General features: G+C 35.9%; 1 protein-coding gene across 5 annotated transcripts in view; it reads left to right on the top strand.

The window, feature by feature from the left end:
• Positions 1–20,461, top strand: part of KIFAP3 (kinesin associated protein 3) — a 178,659-nt gene that overhangs the window by 94,808 nt on the left and 63,390 nt on the right. For all 5 annotated transcript variants that reach the window (XM_004756680.3, XM_004756679.3, XM_045084583.1 and 2 more), the window contains 2 exons: positions 10,322–10,422; positions 20,225–20,333. In XM_004756680.3, coding sequence (XP_004756737.1) covers positions 10,322–10,422; positions 20,225–20,333 — 210 coding nt within the window. The remainder of the gene's footprint in view (positions 1–10,321; positions 10,423–20,224; positions 20,334–20,461) is intronic.

Genomic DNA, 20,461 nt, shown 5'->3' with positions numbered 1-20,461 from the left:
ATCACTGTGCTGTCCACCTGGAACTGATAGAACACTGTACGCTAACGATCTGGGATTAAAATAAAAACTGTTTTTTAAAGATTTTATTGATTTATTTGACAGACAGATATCACAAGTAGGCAGAGAGGCAGGCAAAGAGAGAGAGGGGGAAGCAGGCTCCTCACTGAGCAGGGAGCCCAATGCAGGGCTCGATCCCAGGACCCTGAGATCATGACCTGAGCTGAAGGCAGTGGCTTAACCCACTGAGCCACCCAGGTGCCCCAAAATAAAAACTTTTGAAAGATTCTGAAAAAACAAAACAAAACAAACAATTGTTGAATCCTAGGGATACTTGTTTAGTTCATTAATAAGCAGAGATGAGAATGTTTCCCAAAAAAACTGAGGAATTAGCAATGTTACCTAGAGATGTTGTTAGCTTTTCAATATTTATAATAATAATAATAGCTAATGATCAAAATCATACTCATAAATATCCATCAAGTGCCTAACTTGTATTAGCACTTTCACATGTGATTTATAAGTCTGTGTGCAAGTTAACTAAAAATGTTAACTAGCCCAGACATCTTTCTTCAAGTTGCCCTTTAATCACCAGAGGCACCAGGGCACTGATACATGCATAGCACTGAATATAACTAGTATGAAAGATTGGTCCATAATTTAAATCTTGATTCAGATTCCTATCTGTACAAATTTTGATTCTTCTGAATCTGAAAGTTGTGAGGCATGGCTGGTTTGTGCTGCAGCTAATTTTATTGGTTATGGCAGGAAAATCAGGGTCTGGAGATTCAGTAGTACACTGCCATGCCTGTTTCATAATTCCGCATGAATCATTTCAAAAAGCCCAAATTCTAGTCAGAGTAATATTAGACCAGATCCTCTTCACTGGAAGATAAATTAGGGTTTCTAAGGTGTTCTAAATGGATTTGAATGCTTCTGCATTCTCAGTAGACCCAATTGTTTTGAGAGTAAAAATGGCACCTGATTCATCTTGATCTAGATTACATTGGTAATCTGGGTTTCAGAGCATTTTCCAAGGCTGTAGAAAGATTTTATCAGCATGTAGCGAGTCAGACCAGGTCAAGAGTTAAGTGATAAATGTGTGATTTCTTCCAGTTGAGACAAGTCTGATTTCCCTTATTGTGGGAGATCACCAGAACAGATACTGTTGGACTCTAAACTTTGATCACTTAAAAATAAGGGTTATTTCTTTTGACCATTCTGTCATATGTTCTTAAAAGAAAATTTTAAAAGTTCTGAACATCTTTGAAATTCCCTTATACTGTTAATTTGTTTTTCATTATAATTAATATGACTTCACTTTTATTATATTAAACCCATTCTAGAATTAAGAAACAAAATTTCAAAATTTTTAGATACACAGCATATTTGTTCAAAAACAAAATAAAGTGTCTTTATTTTATGAAGAGAGTAGTAGTTAGTAAATGGCCTTTTTTTGGCTTATTAAAAACTAGCTTTTCAATATTGATAATAGTAGCTAATGATCAAACTCATACTCAGTAAATATCCATCAAGTGCCTAACTTGTATTAGTCACTTTCACATGTGATTTATAAGTGCTGTTTGGAAATTGTCAAAATAATACGTTTTCTAATTAGGAGGTGTTTTCCATTTTTAAAAAACTAGGTAGGCTTTATGACAGTTTAAGAAACTTAAGGTAGACTTTTTAAAAAATTTTCATTTGGCCTCTTTATTACAAAACTGTTACGGAATTTCACACATCTGTTTCAGTATGCAGCTCCTCATAGACCACTGCACTGTTGCTCAATTTTAATAGGCCTCATTTATCCTATAAATAAACCTAGATTTTCTTACCTGATCAAGTGAGCAAACAATAGGGGTCAGATGTGGCAAACACTTTAACAAAAAGCACATGTTTAGCCGTCAGGGTGAGGTAGAGTCATATCAAGATTGCTTGAAGTTATTAATGGCAGTAAAATTTATGCTTCCTCCTGTTTTCCCAATTAAATCAAGAGCCTTTTTTCTTAGGATTCTTCTATCACCAGCTGGTTCCAATACTCTGTGTGTGAATTTTGCCTGGGGTGTCTCCATTTCTACATGGTAAAAGCTGACCAAAGCACATTAAGTCTATGGTGTGGACCTCTAGGCTGGAAAGCAGTCATTGTTAAGGGCTTTATTTTGTCCCCTATCTTTTGTACCATAAGTGTGCACATTTTGTAGGGTGTATTATAAATAAATTGTTGTCGTATGCTCTGGATGTAATAAAAGACTACTACAGACAAGATAATAATTGAAATATGTTGAAAATATTTGAAAAATAAATGACAGCTAAATGTACCTACAGAAAACAAATGAAAATGCATCAAAAGTGTTGTATTTTAGAGTACTTACTTAGTGAATACCTCCTAATTTGACTGAGCTGTTGAGTTTAATGGTACGTTTAAAATTTTAGTTTCTTACAATTTTTAAATTAAGTAATTGGACACAAAAGTCCATGAAGCACTGTATCAGAAAACCATTTTTACACTTGTTTTCTACTGATCATTATAACCTATAAATTCTATAATTTTCATCCTTCAATTCATGATTAAAAACTCTTGGTTTTTATCTGTTCATCTCAAATCTTTTCTATGCTTGACTGTGAACAATTTATTCTGAAACAGGCAACTATCCATATAGTTGCAATCTTAAAAATTGATCTCCAAGTTCAAGTTTAGACTAAAGCTGTCTAATCATACTGGGCATGTATTTTATCTTCTCATGGGGCCTTTGTGACTTCAAAGGGAGTTTTCTACTTTGAATGAAGACACGGAGTGCAGAAGAGAATGAGAATCTGGCTAATAATGTGGCCCACAACTTGTGTTCTCACTCTCTTTTTACAAAGTGTTGGGCTGGGTCTACTGCAGAAGCGGAAATTTGGCTTTGAGTTCTGGTGTTCAGACTCATATTTCTGCTTGACTGAACTGTGAATGGAAAATCCCAAGTGTCTTACAAAATTAGTAACTAACTGGTACTTTTACTAATCATTTCAGAGATGAAAAACCGAAGACATTTTAAAATTCAAAACCCATCAGCATGCGTTTGCCCTTTAATTGGAAGAAAATCGATCATGAGAGCAGTCTGGAGAATTTTTTTTTCCTTCTTCAGCTGCTCCAGCTGAACTACAGCTGCAAATTAAAAAAAAAAGGGGGGGGGAACCTCTTGATTGTACTTTATAAGTGCAATAATTCCCACAAAATCAGTTACTGGAGTTAATGACCAGTTTGTTAAGGCATTAACTGCCCTCAGCTGGGAATGACCAATTTGGGGGGAATGGCTGCACAAGGCTAAGATAATTCAATAACACTTTCAAATAATGATCCAGTTAATTAACGGTGAATTCCTGTGGAAATCCTATCGAAGTACTTCTGACCTCTGCATTTAATACCAGTGAGTTCATCATGATTCATGTTTATTACCATAAATACCAAAGGAATCATAATGACTAGGCCATTTTTTTTTTTCCACCCTGGCCTTATTACTTGAACAGATTTGACTAATCCACCTCTAGTCATTAAGGACCTAGTTCTCAAAATACTCAGTCTTTTCACTGCTCTGCTCAAAACTCATAGGACCTTTGGTGCTCTGCCAGCATACAGACTATTGGCAGCCTGTTTTTACTTGGGAATGATTGATATCTGTAAGTCTTAAAGGAGCCCTTTTGAAATGCCTGCCATTTGTAGGGTATAGAGGAATCATAGCTGGTTAGCTGCAGTTTATGGTTCTTAGTCATGAATTCTTATGGGAAAATCATACCCTAAGGCCCCAAATTCACTTAGGATATACAAGATGTTTTTTTTTTTTTTTTTGAGGTTTATTTTTAAGAACTCAGATATCCTTTCTTCCAATGAATGAAGAAAATGATTAGTTTATAATGAAGGATAAGCTCTTAATTTTACTTGAACCATTTAATCTCTCTTAATGGCTGTTTATTGCTGTGTGATCTGCAAATTAGCCTTTAAGTAATAATAAATGTTGACTGCCAGAAAGCTATTACTTTTTGTGTGAAGCTGTGTTTGAAGAGATGAATTTAGGTTATTTCCAGCCATCTTCCCATTTCAGGTAGGCACTTTTGACCTAAAATACTTTGTCCTTTTGTTATAGCTGTCAGATATCTGTTAGATGCCATAAAGTTATAGGCTGTATTTTCATCAAGCAGTGATTTATTTATATGATCATTAATGATTCAGTGACCAATATACCTATGATTGATACTATAATCTTCATTCATATGGGGGATGAAAGGAAATACGTGATTTGTAACCATAAGATGTAAATTAGAATTATCAAGGTAATGTGGGTAACATATCATTTATAGAATATATCTTTTTTATGAACGAAAGGGCAAAAGACAGTTTCTGTGTTTTTAAAATCCCTAAATAAATACAAAAAAGAAGAAAGTCAACTTCATAGATATCTGTAAATCAATTGGTTGGATTCTAGGGAATATTTACCAAGATAAAATCTAGAAGACTTATCAACAACCTGGGTTATACTGACCTCTTGAGTGTAATACTGCAGCCCCTTACATCTGTCATCACCTCCCTTCACACTTCTCTCAAGAAAAAGAAGCTCTCTGGTGTAATGTCAGTCATATTACAGCTGCTTCTGCTCAGTTGTGTTTAGCCCAAACAAGGGGGGGAAGCATGGGACATGCAACCTAAAGATAAGTAATGCACCTAATTGTAAGGTTTGTCTTCAGTTTTTCAGACTTCTCTTTGCATTCTTTCATCTTCTTGGTAGCCGATCACCTCTATAATTTCCTACTCTAGGAGTGAAATTAAGTTTCATTACAGATACAGAAACTTGGAAGAAAGAAGAGAGATTCACAGCTCATTTGTGGTAGTGGTAGAGGAGGGACATGTACTAAATCTATACTTTGGTTATTTTCTCAAGTTTTATTTTTATTAAGGAATTCATAATAACCCTGTAAGAATGAGAGAATGAAAGCTAGGGGTCACTGAGTGTAGCCTTGTAGTATGAGGTAACTCTCCTAAGCCCAAACTTTGGGAATAGTGGGGCTTTTTAGAAAGTAACTGAATAGAATAGAAGGAAAGTGGCTCAGCCACAGACTCAGAATATACCTCTGAACCCTGTCTAGCTCATCTTAGAGGAATCTCGGCTGCTTCTCAAAACTTCTTTTTCTCTAACAACAATCTAATCTTGAGACTAAAAAACCCACCATATGTTTTAGGGACACATGACAGTAGTGTTCTTCTTCAAAGAATAAGAGATTACCTTTATTGAGTAGGTTCATTACTGTGTCAGACTGAGAATTGCTTGCTTTACCAGAATTCTCTTAACTAATTCTCTTAACTGATCCTTACAGAACAACCCTTGGAGGTAGGGGCAGTTGTTGTGTCAGTTTTACTGATGAAGAAACTGAAGCGCGCACGCGCGCACACACACACACACACACACACACACACACACACAGAAACTGAAGCCCAGAGTTGAAATAGCACCCCCAGGCTGTATGTATAGCAAGTGGAAGAGTCATGGACTGAACCCAGTGGTCTGCCTCTCCAGAGCCTGAGCTCTTAACCACAGTGCTCCGCTCTCCACCGAGCTGGTTGGCCCACTCACCACTCCACACATCTTTTAAGCTTCTAAGAGCACCTGTTTTTCTCATGAAATCAAACACTCCTTGATAGCAGCTCTCGTCCAATTGAGTGAAATTGAGGTTTATCCCTGTCAGGCACTTTTTTTTTTTAAATTCATAATTCATCTTTATTAAAGTAAAGCCTCTAAAATATATGCAGAAAATAACATACTGGGTATTTCTTTCAGCCTTTAGAATCTACTGTACCTGGGCCCAGGTCCTCCAATAAGTAACTGACTGTTGTTCTGCACTTCCTGTCCTCTAGCTCCTCTTCTGCCACTTTCCCTCTTCCCCAAAACTCCTAGATCTAGTAGAGTCCCTTCTAAGTCACTAAGGAGTAATGATAGTCACCTACATTTACTTAGCATTATTGATGTCAGCCTCTCTCCTGCCTCTTGGAAGACTTAATAGAAAGTCCATGAACAGGCTTTGTAGTTCACACCTAGATTAGAATCTCAGAATCACTGTGGTGTTTTCTTTGAAGGAATGCCATGGCTTGATGAATATCATTGCCTCATCTCCAAATCGAAGAGAATACCTACCTCTTTAGTTGCTAGAAGAGTAAATGAGAGAATGTATGCTTACCATACAATAGGAACAATATTGCTGTCAGCTTAGCCCTTTCTCTTTCCCCTTAAAGAACGATGGTTATATAAACAATGGCTATCCACAGTCTTTCAGGAGAGCCTCGGTCCCCTGCAGCTTGTTTCCTCAGCCCTTTAGTTTTCAGCATGCTTTAGGGCATGATAGTCATTTTAGGTAAAAAATATGGGGAAACAAAAGATTATGGGAAACTGGGAAGATGTTCATAGTTTGTTTTTGGTTTTGTTTTAATAGAGGATCACAGATAGAGAAGAATTAGGAAGGTGTGGAGAACTGCAAAGAGCTGCTACCTTTGGCCATGAATATGAACGGAAGAGAAAGGACTGACTGTAGAATGAACCATTCTGCTTCTTGAAACTAGATATTTAGTTTTGCTATGTAAAAACAAGTAGTGTAAATTGCTGTTACAGCTGAGACTTTTTTTCAACTGTTTTATTTTTATTTTTTTTAGATTTTATTTATTTATTTGACAGACAGAGATCACAAGTAGGCAGAGAGGCAAGCAGAGAGAGAGAAAGAGAGAGAAGGAAGCAGGCTCCCTGCTGAGCAGAGAGCCCGATGCGGGACTCGATCCCAGGACCCTGGGATCATGACCTGAGCCGAAGGCAAAGGCTTAACCCACTGAGCCACCCAGGCGCCCCCAACTGGTTTTTAGAAATAACTATAATTTTAGGACTCTTCTCCAGACTTCCTATTCTATTGCATATCCTTTGAGTTAAATTTAGATGATATATATGTGTATGATATATACATGGTATGTATATATCCATATGTATATGATATGATATATCCTTTGGGTGATATATATGTATAAGTATATAAGGTGATAAATATATATATATAATCATTATATAAATTGTATTATTATTATATATACATTATCATTAGCTCTAAAGGATCTTCCTTGTTACCTAGTTTATGGAGTACAGAGCTCTTAAAAGTGAATCTTTCCTCTTATCTTATGTGAATGATGCACCACCTTAGATGATTCCTTTTTAGAATCCTTTTCATTCATACAAGCAATAGACTCTCCCCAAAAATGGAATAGCTTCCTATTTCATTCCTAGTTCCACACTGAATTTTAATTTGTTTGGTGATTTACTTCAATGTTGAAGAATCTTTTTTATTCGTTACTGATTTCTCTGTTTCTTTTACCATTTACGAAGTTGTGTCCATTGAAATCCTACTTTTCAGTAAACCCACTCATAGAGAAAAGTCTTCAAATAATATTTTGTTTAAAAAATAATGTTTTGTAAAAATTAAATAGGATTAGAATATATCCACAGCTGAACTACTAGAATATAGAAAGAAAGAAAGAAGCGAGAATAGCAGAGAAAGAGAGACTTGCCTTCAGAACATGACAGTCTGCTGAAGGACCCTTCTTGAGAAGATTTAAAAGTATCTCAGTCTCTGGGGAGAAAAGCTAATACTGTGAAGTATGATCTGACCAAACCCTAAGAGATACCTTCCTTCTTAGAGAATAGAGTTAGCATCTTTTACTTTTAACCTACATCTTATAAAAAATTATATAAAGATTTCTTTTTCTAAGGCAGGTAGGTTTTACACTAGAATAAGTATAAGAACACCTTCAGCAGTGTAACAATTAATATATAATATATTATTACATATAATATATATTATTATATTATATATTATTAATATATTATACAATAATATAGTATTAATATCTATTGGTCTCTTCTATTTAGATGGCTTTGATCTGAAGAACAAACTGTTGGAGTTGAGAGCACCCAACTCTTTTCTCTTTTTGGAGTAATTTCACAGTTTTTGCATTACATATTCCTCCAAATAAAATTCTTACCACCAAATACTTAGATTTACTAATCTTCATCTTCAGATAAGGAATACTTTCTCCTGTATTATTATATCTGACCTTTTCATCTAAGACTAGGGTCAATATCCTTAGAGCTTATCTCCCTCATTCAGTGTCTATCTGCTCCACAGATTGTGTGGTGAAGTTTTTCAAGTACTAGAGAAGACCTGAAAGACTTATCTAAAATGATTTGATGTGTATTCTTTATTCTGCAAAGTTCTTATAAATTATAATGGTATAGAGAAAAAAACATTAAATATCAGATAAAATAAGTAATCTCATTATTTGACATATAATATGTAGCCTCTTCATGCATTGTATTCCAAATGGTCAAGTTAGTGAATGCGCAGATGTTTAGTTAAATTTGAATGTTTACTAGTATGTATTCATCTGATGGATGAATTTTTGTTTTTGTTTTATCCCAAGAAGTCATTTTTGTGTTGATATTGAAAACTAGATTTTTCAGTGAGTCTTGGATGGCTATGTATTTCCCCCTTAGGACTGCCTTTGCTGTATCTCATAGGTTTTAGACTGATGTGTCTTCATTCTCACTGGTTTCCATGAATTGTTTAAGTTCTTCTTGGATTTCCTGGTTGATGCAAACATTCTTGAACAGGATAGTCTTTAGCTTCCAAGTATTTGACTTCCTTCCAAACTTCTTCTTGTGACTGAGTTCCAATTTCAAAGCATTGTTGTCTGAGAATATGCAGGGAATAATCTCAATCTGTTGGTATTGGTTGAGAGCTGATTTGTAACCCAGTATGTGGTCTATTCTGGAGAAAGTTCCATGTGTGCTCGAGAAGAATGAATATTCTGTTGTTTTAGGGTGGAATGTTCTGTATTTATCCATGAGATCCATCTGGTCCAATGTGTCATTCAATGCTCTTGTTTCTTTATTGATTTTCTGCTTGGATGATTAAATAGGATTAAATAGGATTAGAGAGTCGGGTGTTAAGATCCCCTACAATTAATGTGCTCATATCAATATGAATCTTCATTTTAATTAACAGTTGGTTTATGTAGTTGGCTGTTCCCATTATTGGGGGCATAAATATTTACAATTGTTAGAGCTTCTAGGTGGATAGACCCTTTAAGAATGATGTAGTGTCCTTCTGTATCTCTAACTACAGTCTTTAGTTTAAAATCTAATTTATCTGATACGAGAATCGCTACCCTAGCTTTCTTTTGAGGCCCATTGGCATGAAAGATGGTTCTCCATCCTTTCACTTCCAGTCAGAATGTATCTTTAGGTTCCAGATGGCTCTCTTGTAGACAGCATATGGATGGGTCCTGTCACTTTATCCAATCTGCAAAGCTAAAGGAAATAAGCTTCAGCGAAACAATTTTAAAAGATCCAAAAGTCCAGGTTTTTAAAAAAAATTCTATTTCAAAAATATGTTTTATTCTATCAAATGTCAGTACAGATCAGTCTTTTATACCCAATAATAACATTTTACCTTATGGTATAAACAAAAGGCCATTTTACCTTATGGTATAAACAAAAATTTTGAGTGGCATTGTAACATAACCTGGTGAAGATTTTAGAATCAGAGTTTAAATCCCTGCTCAACCATTTACAAGGCTGTGTAGCAAGTATTTGTTTTTCTCTGAGCATTAGGTTCCTCATCTGAAACACAGGGATGATAATATATACTTGGCAGGTTGTTTTGAAGATTCACTTTGTTCTTCTTTACCACATGATACATTTTTATCTAACATATAAGGTTCAGGAAGAAAAAGAGCTAGAGATAAAGGGTCAGCATATTTTTTTTACTTACTTATAGTCCTGTTTTTTTAGTGTTACAAATACTATTGTACTTCTTTTAAAATCATTTAGATTATTTTTCCAGTTCTGATTCATAGGCATTAAATACACTTTTTGGCTCACTGTTGTGCATATATCATCACTGTCAAGAACTATCTTAATCACATATTTTGATGGAATGGGTAGTGTTGGGGCCCAGGGACCCTATCTGTTTTATAGTAGACTATTGAAAATGATAAATTCTTTGGTTTGTGGTTAATTTTTTTTCACAAGCATACCTTGCAAAATACATGTTATCTCTTGATTATTAGTGATATTTCACAGACATTGTATTCCAAACTTGAGGACTGAAACAGGGAACTCAAAATAATTTCTTAATTAGGGGTGCATAAGGGTTTGATTCAGGAGCTTAAAAGTTTTAATGTATTAATTTGTATGTTATAGATTTAAAAATTTGTTATATCTGTGATTTAATCATATCCTTGATTTCTTATGCCCAGGTAATGAAAACTACAAACAAATAGCAATGTGTGTTCTTTACCACATAAGCATGGATGACCGCTTTAAATCAATGTTTGCGTACACTGACTGTATACCACAGGTAAGTGGTTTAAGTTTTTTTAAAAAATTAACAACAATAGTATATGTTGGCTATTTGAACATAATAATAAAAAAATAAGCATTTTTCAGTTTGTTCTCTTGATTTGCCAGATAAGTTTTTCCTTTAAAAATTCCCTCTTAAGAGCGCCTGGGTGACGCTCTGCCTTCGCCTCGGGTCATGATCTCAGGGTCCTGGGATCGAGCCCCACATTGGGCTCTCTGCTCTGCGGGGAACCTGCTTCCTCCTCTCTCTCTGCCTGCCTCTCTGCCTACTTGTGATCTCTGTCTGTCAAATAAATAAAATCTTTTAAAAATGAAAATCCCTCTTAAAAATAATTTGGGAGGGGCGCCTGGGTGGCTCAGTGGTTAAGCCTCTGGCTTCCAGCTCAGGTCATGGTCTCAGGGTCCTGGGATCAAGGTCTGCATCTTGCTCCCTGTTCAGCAGGGAGCCTGCTTCCCCCTCTCTCTCTGCCTCCTTGTGATCTCTGTCTGTCAAAGAAATAAATAAAATCTTTAAAAATAGTAATAATAATTTGGGGCGCTTGGGTGGCTCCAGTGGGTTAAGCCTCTGCCCTCAGCTCAGGTCATAATCTCAGGGTCCTGGGATGGAGCCTTGCATCTTGCTCCCTGCTCAGCAGGGAGCCTGCTTCCCCCATTCTCTCTGCCTGCCTCTCTGCCTACTTGTGATCTCTCTCTGTCAAATAAAGGAATAAAACCATAAACAATGAATTCTGGAACACTCAAAAAAATTTTTGAATTTGTGATAGGAAATTGGAAAGTACAGAGCAGTGTAAAAATGAAAATAACTTTCTGTTATCCCAGGCCCAGAGATAATCATTTAATATTTTGGTACATTTCCTTCTGCATAGTTAAAAAATAATATATTAAGATTGTGTTATATGTAATTGTATATTACCTTTTTTACTTAGTAGATCATAATGTAGTCATTGAACAGTCATTGAACTGTCTTCAAAAATGATTTCTAATAGTTGTATATATCCTATTACATAAATGTATCATAATTTAAAAATTGTTGTTTAGTTTTTCCATTCTATCACATAAAAATAGTTGTAAGTAAACATGTGTAAACAAATGAAATAATGTGGAATGTGTAATATGTAAATGTTTATCTACATCTCTGATATTTTCTTTAAATTCCTAAAAGTAGAATTACTAAGTCAAAAGATATGAACACTTGTGTACTTGACATATTACCTTCTAAGAAGGCATGTTTGTATTTCCAACTAGCATTTCACTTTTTTCCTTTATTTCATTTTAATTCTGGTATAGTTAATATAAAGTGTTACATCAGATGTACAGTAGTAATTGGAAAACTCCATACATCAGCCGGTGCTTATCACCACGAGGGCACTCCTTACCCCTCTCACCTACTTCACCCATCCCTCTGATAACCATCAGTTCCTCTCTTTCTTTTTTCTATGCTCATTTGTTTTGTTTCTTAAATTCCACATATGAGTGAGTTCATATGGTATTTGTCTTTCTCTGACTGAATTATTTCATTTAGCATTATACTCTCAGGCTCTATCCATGTCATTACAGATGGCCAGACTTCATTCTTTTCGATGACTGGTTAGTATTTTATCACACGCATACACCTACACACACCTGCACACCGTATCTTCTTTATCCATTCACCTGTTGATGGACACATGGCAGTTTCCTAGTATTTCATGTTTAGCAGTACTGTGACTAATACCATTTCTCTAAAATTGGAATGTGTCTGTTTTTATTTTCATTTCCATAATATTGAAAAGGTTGAACAGTTTTTATATGTTTATTATCCACATTATTTATAAATTATTTACTCATGTCCTCTACCAGTTTTTCCATCAGCATATTAATATTTTTAGGATTAATAAAAGAGATCTCAATATGAAATAACTATTTTAATTCTTTCTGTGATTACAAATATTTCCTAACTTTGCCCTTTCATTTTATTTATGTTTGATGATTTTAAATGCTTTGTGTTCTCTGATGGGAAAATACTTTATCAAAATTCTTTTATCTTTGTAGTACCGTTCTTAAGAAAGATTTTGCTTAGACTCAGTTGCTTAATATATTTCATATGTTAGGTCTCTTTGTCTTGAAGGAGTTTAGTGATTTTTTTACGTGGATTATGTTGTAAGGGTGGAAATTCTATACATATTATACACATTTTATTCTTAGGGAATTTACATTCACAGAATCACTGTTGTGCCATCAATCTTTATTAAACTGAGCTCTACTAATTTAAATATCTGATGATTGGAACCCTTGTTGGGCTGGTCTTTAATATTATATTGTTTTTTATAAAGTGTTTTTCTAAAACAAAAAGCAAATTGCAGGATGTATAGTAAACAGTAAAAATACCACTTTAAAAAAAACACTTTAGGGGCGCCTGGGTGGCTCAGTGGGTTAAGCCACTGCCTTCGGCTCAGGTCATGATCTCGGGGTCCTGGGATCGAGTCCCGCATCGGGCTCTCTGCTCGGCAGGGAGCGTGCTTCCCTCTCTCTCTCTCTCTCTGCCTGCCTCTCCATCTACTTGTGATTTCTCTCTGTCAAATAAATAAATAAAATCTTTAAAAAAAACAAAAACAAAAACACTTTAGAGGAATATAAATAGTAAGTCACACTTACTAAAGTACTTCCTCTTAAGATTCCTACTAGACAATTCCTTGTTAGCCTAACGTAAATTATTCAGTGTATATTATTTGAAAGATAATATGTAGTAAAAAATAGTAAAAAATAGACCATAATTTCACTTTTTATTCTAACTGCCCATCTTTTTATTCATTCCATTTTAGTGAGATGATTCTAGAATTGAATTTACTATTCCAGAATTTTATACTTTATCTACATGCAATTAAAAACTGATAAACTCTCAGGGTACCTGGGGAGCTCAGTCATTAAGGAGCTGCCTTCGCCTCAGGTCTTGGTCCCAGGGTCCTCGGATCAAGTCCCACACTGGGCTCTCTGCTCAGAGGGAAGCCTGCTTCTGCCTTTCCCACTTCCCATGCTGTGTTCCCTCTCTTGTTATCTCTCTGTCAAATAAATAAATAAATAAAATCTTTAAACAAAAAAAGCTGATAAACCCTCAAGGGTAATTTCTTAGCTTTTTATGTCAGGAGGATGAACTAATTATGTTTATAGGAAATAGATATTCTTCAAAGAGTATACAGTGTATCTTATCTAACAAGGCAAGGCTTCTTATAGAGATAACACATGTCAGACTGTAGCCAATGTAAAGTGTAATCAAACTCTTTGTCAAACAAGTTTTCAATAAAAGAGTAGCCATGTCAAAGGGAGATTACAGGTGATTTACTGCAGTCTCACTCCATATGTTCCGAGGGTTTCTGCTTTGCAGTTTCAAAGGGTGTTCCTTTTCCAATCCCATTTAGCGTCAGAACTCCATTGACTACAGGATATGAATTGGAAAGCAGCCAAAAAAGAATAATATTCTTGTCCAGATTGATGTTTTTATCCAGATTAGATTTTAAAGAAAATAATACTAAATAAAAAAGAAATAAATGTGAAATAAAAAGGAACAGAAAACTTATTTTGTTGAATCTTCAGTTTGGAATTATCCTCTTTTAGAATGTATAATTTCAAACATGAGACATAAAACTTTATTTTTAATAAAGAATTGGAAATAAAAGCCTTTTGGGGTCATTTCTGCCAAATTATTATTGCAATTGAAAAGTTTATATGTAGAAAATTCTCCCTTACCTTTTCAAGAACAATATTCATGCATGTTTTCATGACATAATTTTATAACATCAAACATTTCTGCAGTGGGGGTTTTCAGAACATTTGTAAACTATATTTCATGAGCAAAATCTTCCCACACTCATGTAGTAGTCAACATTCTGTATTATTTTTCAATAAAAATTCAACCCTGATAAGCATAGTGAGGTGATGGTACTAAATTACATCGTAAACATCCTGAAGCTTTTTAGTATGAGGCCATATTTTGAGAAACAAAATGATACTCTTTAATATATTTGGTCCTAAAGTTGTACCTGTCCTGTAACTTGTACTTCATAGGACTCGGTTTTGACCTATTTAGGGGAGACTTGACATGACTTGATTGTCACCCAATGCCAAATTCATTGTAGAATAAGAGAATCATGGACAGGGAATCTGGGTTTAAATTACAGTTTCCAAGCTTCCTTCCAAGTTAAAGAGATACTCCTTTGACAGGTAGTGGCTGCTCAAATTAATGATTTTAAAACTAGTAAAGCTTTAAACTATTTCTTGAGACACCTGACTGACTCAGTCAGTAGGGTGTATGACTTGATTTTCAGGTTGTGAGTTCAAGCCCCACATTGGGTGTGGAGATTACTTAAAAATAAAGTCTTGGGGGGGCACCTGGGTGGCTCAGTGAGTTAGGCCTCTGCCTTTGGCTCAGGTCATGATCTCAGAGCCCTGGGATTGAGCCCCGCATCGGGCTCTCTGCTCATCAGGGAGCCTGTTTCCTCCCCCCTCTCTCTGCCTGCCTCTCTGTCTACTTGTGATCTCTGCCAAATAAATAAAATCTTAAAAAAAAAAAAAAGAAGTCTTGGGGTCACCTGGGTGACCTCAGCCATTAAGCATCTGTTCAGGTCTGCTTGTGTTCCCTCTCTCACTGTGTCTCTCTCTGTCAAATAAATAAATTTTAAAAATCTTTTTTTTTAAGAGATTTATTTATTTGACAGACAGATCACAAGTAGGCAGAGAGGCAGGCAGAGAGAGAGGAGGAAGCAGGCTCCCCACTGAACAGAGAGCCTGATGCAGGGCTCAATCCCAGGACCCTAGGATCATGACCTGAGCCGAAGGCAGAGGCTTTAACCCACTGAGCCACCCAGGTACCCCCCCCCCTTTTTTTTAATGAATTCTTGGGACACCCAGGTGGATCAGTTGGTTAAGCATCCGACTCTTGGTTTTAGTTCAGGCCATGATCTCAGGGTCCTGGGACCAGCCCCACCTTGGGCTCCACACTCAGTGCTGAGTCTGCTTGAGGATTCTCTCTCTCCCTGTGCTCCTTCCCCTCTTATGCTCTCTCGGTTTCCCTCTCTCTAAAGTAAATAAATAAGTATTTAAAAAGTAAAAATAAAGTTTTTTTTAATCTTTTTTTTAAAAGATTTTATTTATTTATTTGAGAGAGGGAGCACATGCACGGGGTAGAGGGAGAAATAGTCTCCCTTCTGGGCTGGGAGCTCAACGTGGGGCTCGATCAGGACCCCGGGACCATGACCTGAGCCAAACGCAGATGCTCAACAGATTGAGCCACCCAGGTGCCCCAAAATAAAAGATCTTTAAAAAAATAAAAGAACAAACTATTTGTGACAGCAGCTGATTAATCTGCATATTAAATAAAGCTGTATCTGAGGTTTAGATCTTAATGTAAATACTTAGCTAACTTAAATTATGCACATTAATTTTTGTTTAGTAAGGACTGTCAAGTATTGCAAATGGTTTTCAAATGAAAGGCCTAAAATAACTTTGAAAATAGGAAAACAATGGTTCAGTAGTCATCCATATTCATTTCAATGACCAAAAAAATGTAGAGGGTCATATTCTTTAATTACATTAGATTTTTATATAAAGGAGCTTTATAAACCATAAAACACTATACAGAAGTAAGGTCCTATTAGTAAAATATCATATCATTCACATTATTTTGGATCCATTCATATTGAGTTTAAATACTTCCTTTCTCATATATGTTTTTCTAAGATCTGTAATTGGAATTTTTTGTAAATTATTTAACACTCAGAGTAGGTGATTATATGTTCAATATGCCTTATAATCTCTCCCAATATTATATTGCTTTTCTTCTTTTGTACTGTAGTGCCTCTAGTTATCTAGCATATTCTAATTTTTCTCCATTATGTTACCATTCTGTAAAATTTGGGGTCCAGGGCAAGTCTAACTTTTTATATGATCTTAATGGTCTCAGTGGGTGAGCTGTTTCAGGTAAGCAAACTTGGGGATAACCAGGAGTTAATAGTTGTATTGTAATAATAGTTAAAGGTACACATTAACAGTTCATTGTTATTTAGACCTCTAAGATGCATGTTTTGTTTAAATAGGTGTAAATGCCATCCAGATGCATATAAAAATATTTATTGGTATTAGAAGGGCCAATCAAAGTACATGTTTAGGTAATGATGTCATGGTGTTCTTTAGTATTTTACCTTAGAACAGCATGTAGGAATCTTCCTAGGGATCCACATGTTTCCCACCAGGGTTGTCCCGTTTGGCCCCTCTTTGATCCGTGTGCTTCTTTTTAGCCGAACGCTGGCAGACGTCCTTTCTGACAGCTCCCTTTGCTCCTGCTGCCATTATCTGCCGAAGGTCAGAGACCAGAGCATCACTTCAAACGGCAGAGTGAGGGAGTAGCCGGTCAGAAGAGATGCCTGTGGCATGCGAAGTTCTGCCATAATCATTCAAAGATGTTTGGGTGGGGGGGTGGGGGCAGTAGAGGTGTATGTGAGTACAGAGAGCTGTGGGGGTTGGCCTCTGGTCACTGGTAAATAAGTGAAGTCAGGTGCCAGGGAGTCTAGACACCATGATTTCAGTCGTGGGTCTTTGGTATCTGATACTCAATAGGGGACTAGTCTGATTGAACACTGTTGCCTCTTCATTGCACAGGCCGAAGCCCTTTCAGTGCCTTCTTGTTAAATTAGGAAAAGCTGACAATGGACATAGTTAAAACAAAACAAATCTAGTTTTAATATTTCCTAGTTGTCAGCAATTACAGTTATTTTTGACGTGCCTGGGTAACAATCAAATTAGAGACATAATGTTGCTCATGGAGTTTGAACAAAACTATTATGTTTAAATATGAATGCTTTAATTAAAATTGAAATGTTTCTTTTTCCTATTATGAAAAGCTAATTCTATATCATGATACATTTCATTCACATTTAGTCCTAATTTCTCTTGATTTGACGAGGGTTGGGGATAGTTGGATAAGATTTCAAACTGTGCATTATTTTTTAAAAATCTAGTTTCTGATTACTTTGCCCCAGATTTAACATGAAAATTACCAAAAACAAAACCCCTCAGCTTCTAAACAGATCATCTCTAACTCCATTTGTAAGGGCAATTTTCATACTACAAGGTTAATTTCAAGTAAATAGCAACATATTTTGCTTTGATGTAGCAGACTTTTGTTATTGTAAAGAAATTTCTTGCATAAATAAAACTTAGGAAAAATCTATAGGAAGTTTTTAACTAGCGTATAAAAACATACTAATTATATAAGAGGATTATCACCTACATTTTTATTAATTTATAATTTACTTTTCATTGGTACTTAATATATAGATGGGTAGCAAAATCTGCTAAATGTATATCCAGCATATTAAGATTATTTTAGTTTTTCCATAGAATTTTTTTCATTCTGTAATATTATTAGTGTTAATAATTCTTTATATAAATATTCCATTAGTAGCAACATTTGTGGTTAAAGAGCTGCCCTTTGGAAAAAGGCATGATACATTGCCAACTATTCATCTACTGTAATGTTTTGTGGTGTTCAGCATATATATATATATGAGGATAGTTTTGTTTACATTATACCTATCTGGGTATTTTTTTTGGAGCAATTTTAAGTGGATCTGTGTTTTTATTTTATTTTTTTAAAAGATTGATTAATTGGGGCGCCTGGGTGGCTCAGTCAGTTAAGCAGCTGCCTTCGGCTCAGGTCGTGATCCCAGTATCCTGGGATCAAGTCCCACATCTGGCTCCTTGCTCCGCAGGGAGCCTGTTCCTCCCTCTGCCCCTGCCTGCCTCTCTGCCTGCCTGTGCTCTCTCTAGCTCTCTGACAAATAAATAAATAAAATCTCAAAAAAAAAAAAAAAGATTGATTTATTTACTAGAAAGAGAGAGTGTTGGGGGGCGAGGCAAAGGAAGGAGAGAAACTCAAGCAGGCTCTGCACTGAGCACAGTGCTCTAGATCACGACCCTGATATCAGGGCCTGAGCTGAGACCAAGAGTCAGATGCTTAAAGGACTGTGCCACCCAGGTGCTCCAGATTTGTGCTTTTAATTTTGGTTTCTAGTTGTTCATAGCTAGCACATAGAAATGCAATTAATTTTTGTATGTTGCCCATATATACCTTCTGAAACTTGAAAGTTATCTGAAACTACATAGAAAATAGAAATCTATTCTATTTTACAGAATAGAGTCTAACCAGACAACAAATAGTTATTATTCACCTATTGAATTCACAGAGGCATGTTGGCATGCCCTGAGACATGACATAAGAAATTCTTAGGTGGGCGCCTGGGTGGCTCAGTGGGTTAAGCCGCTGCCTTCGGCTCAGGTCATGATCTCAGGTTCCTGGGATCGAGTCCCACATCGGGCTCTCTGCTCAGCAGGGAGCCTGCTTCCTCCTCTCTCTCTGCCTGCCTCTCTGCCTACTTGTGATCTCTGTCTGTCAAATAAATAAATAAAATCTTTAAAAAAAAAAAAAAAAAGAAATTCTTAGGTAATAAATTGTAGGATTGACTTCCACATGTCTTAGCAATTTGACTTAGAGAAAAGCATCTTTACATAATATACACTAAGTTAATCTGCTGATTTACCAATCACAGAAGACTAGCTTCTCAAATCTGTGGCATAAAGTTTGTTCATTTCTTCTTTAATATCGCGACTGTCTCTCATCTTGACAAATACTGATTACTGACAGATGGCTTGGGTCGCCTACATTTTTCTAGATTTCTGTTCTTTTGTTTGCTGCTTTTTAGATCCACGCTCTCTTCCTCTTACCATGATACAGTCCTTTTCTCATTCTCAACCCATCCCAGATGACTGGGTCCAGCCCACAGCTTCAGTCATCAGTCACATGTGATGATACCTAAATCTCTGGTGCAAACATTTCTTCTAAACTCAGGGTTGCATTTATAACTTTTACTGAATATCTGCTCCAGACTATTGCATAAGCAGCTTATTAAATTCAACATACTTAAAGCCAGTATTTCTGTCTTCTCTTGACTTCCCTTCCCTTCTACTCTAGTTTCTCATGTTTGGAAAATGTTAGTGGTACCATCCATGTTGTTGCTCAGCACAGAAACCAGGGAGTCATTTTTGACCCTTCCTCTCCCTTAACCCCAATATCTAGTCAGTTATTAAATCCATTTTGATTCTTACTCCTAAAGATATCTCTAATCCAACCTTTTTTCTCTGTCCCCATGGCCCCATCTATCACAAGTGGTCATCATCTTACCTGGACTTTTCCTCTTGTCTTCTAGATGGTTTTCCCACATTTTCTTATTCTGTTTCAGCCTATTTTCCACACTGTCTGGATCATTTTGAAATACAAATCTTATCCTGAGATTTTACTTATTTAGAAGGCTTTAATGGCTTCCCATTATCCTTTTAATGAAGCCCCACATCTTTACCGTGTAATTCAACACCCTGCATGATCTGGCTTTTACCTTTATCTGTGAACACTTTAACTCACTGCAACCATGCTTGGCCTTTTTTGTTCTTCCTTACCTTGTAACCTGTGCACAAGCTATTTCCTTTGCTCAGAATGCTCTACTTCTGTACAGTGTTTTAAATTCCTTAAATGCAAAGACTGTAGCTAATATTCCTCTTGTATTCTCCACTGTTACTTGGTAGTCTGTATTTAACTGAACATCTTGTAGTTCATTAACCATTAATTCATTCAATTAGCGGTAGTGACAGCCTACCACTTCTGTGAATTGTATTTTATTATTCCCAACATAAGATCCAAGATAATACATTATAATAAAAGACTTCTGGTGTTTTTGGGTTTTTTTGAGTAAAATATTTCCTGTGCTTCTTGCTAGTTAATGAAGATGCTGTTTGAATGTTCAGATGAACGAATTGACTTGGAACTCATTTCCTTCTGCATTAATCTTGCTGCTAACAAAAGGAATGTTCAGCTTATCTGTGAAGGTTAGTGCCTTGGAGCTTCATAGATGGCCTCCATCATATGGTGACTGGCAAATGACGGCAAAGAAATAATTAGGAATTAAGAATTATACTAGCTATGTAAATCCTATTTTTAAATAGTTGTAAAAATT

This window comes from Mustela putorius, unplaced genomic scaffold (assembly GCF_011764305.1).
Source record: "Mustela putorius furo isolate JIRA1106 unplaced genomic scaffold, ASM1176430v1.1 tig00000785_pilon_pilon_pilon, whole genome shotgun sequence".
NCBI classification, from domain to species: Eukaryota; Metazoa; Chordata; class Mammalia; order Carnivora; family Mustelidae; genus Mustela; species Mustela putorius.
The sequence above is the reverse complement of the archived record's forward strand: the minus strand, read 5'-3'. Positions and strand labels throughout refer to the sequence as shown.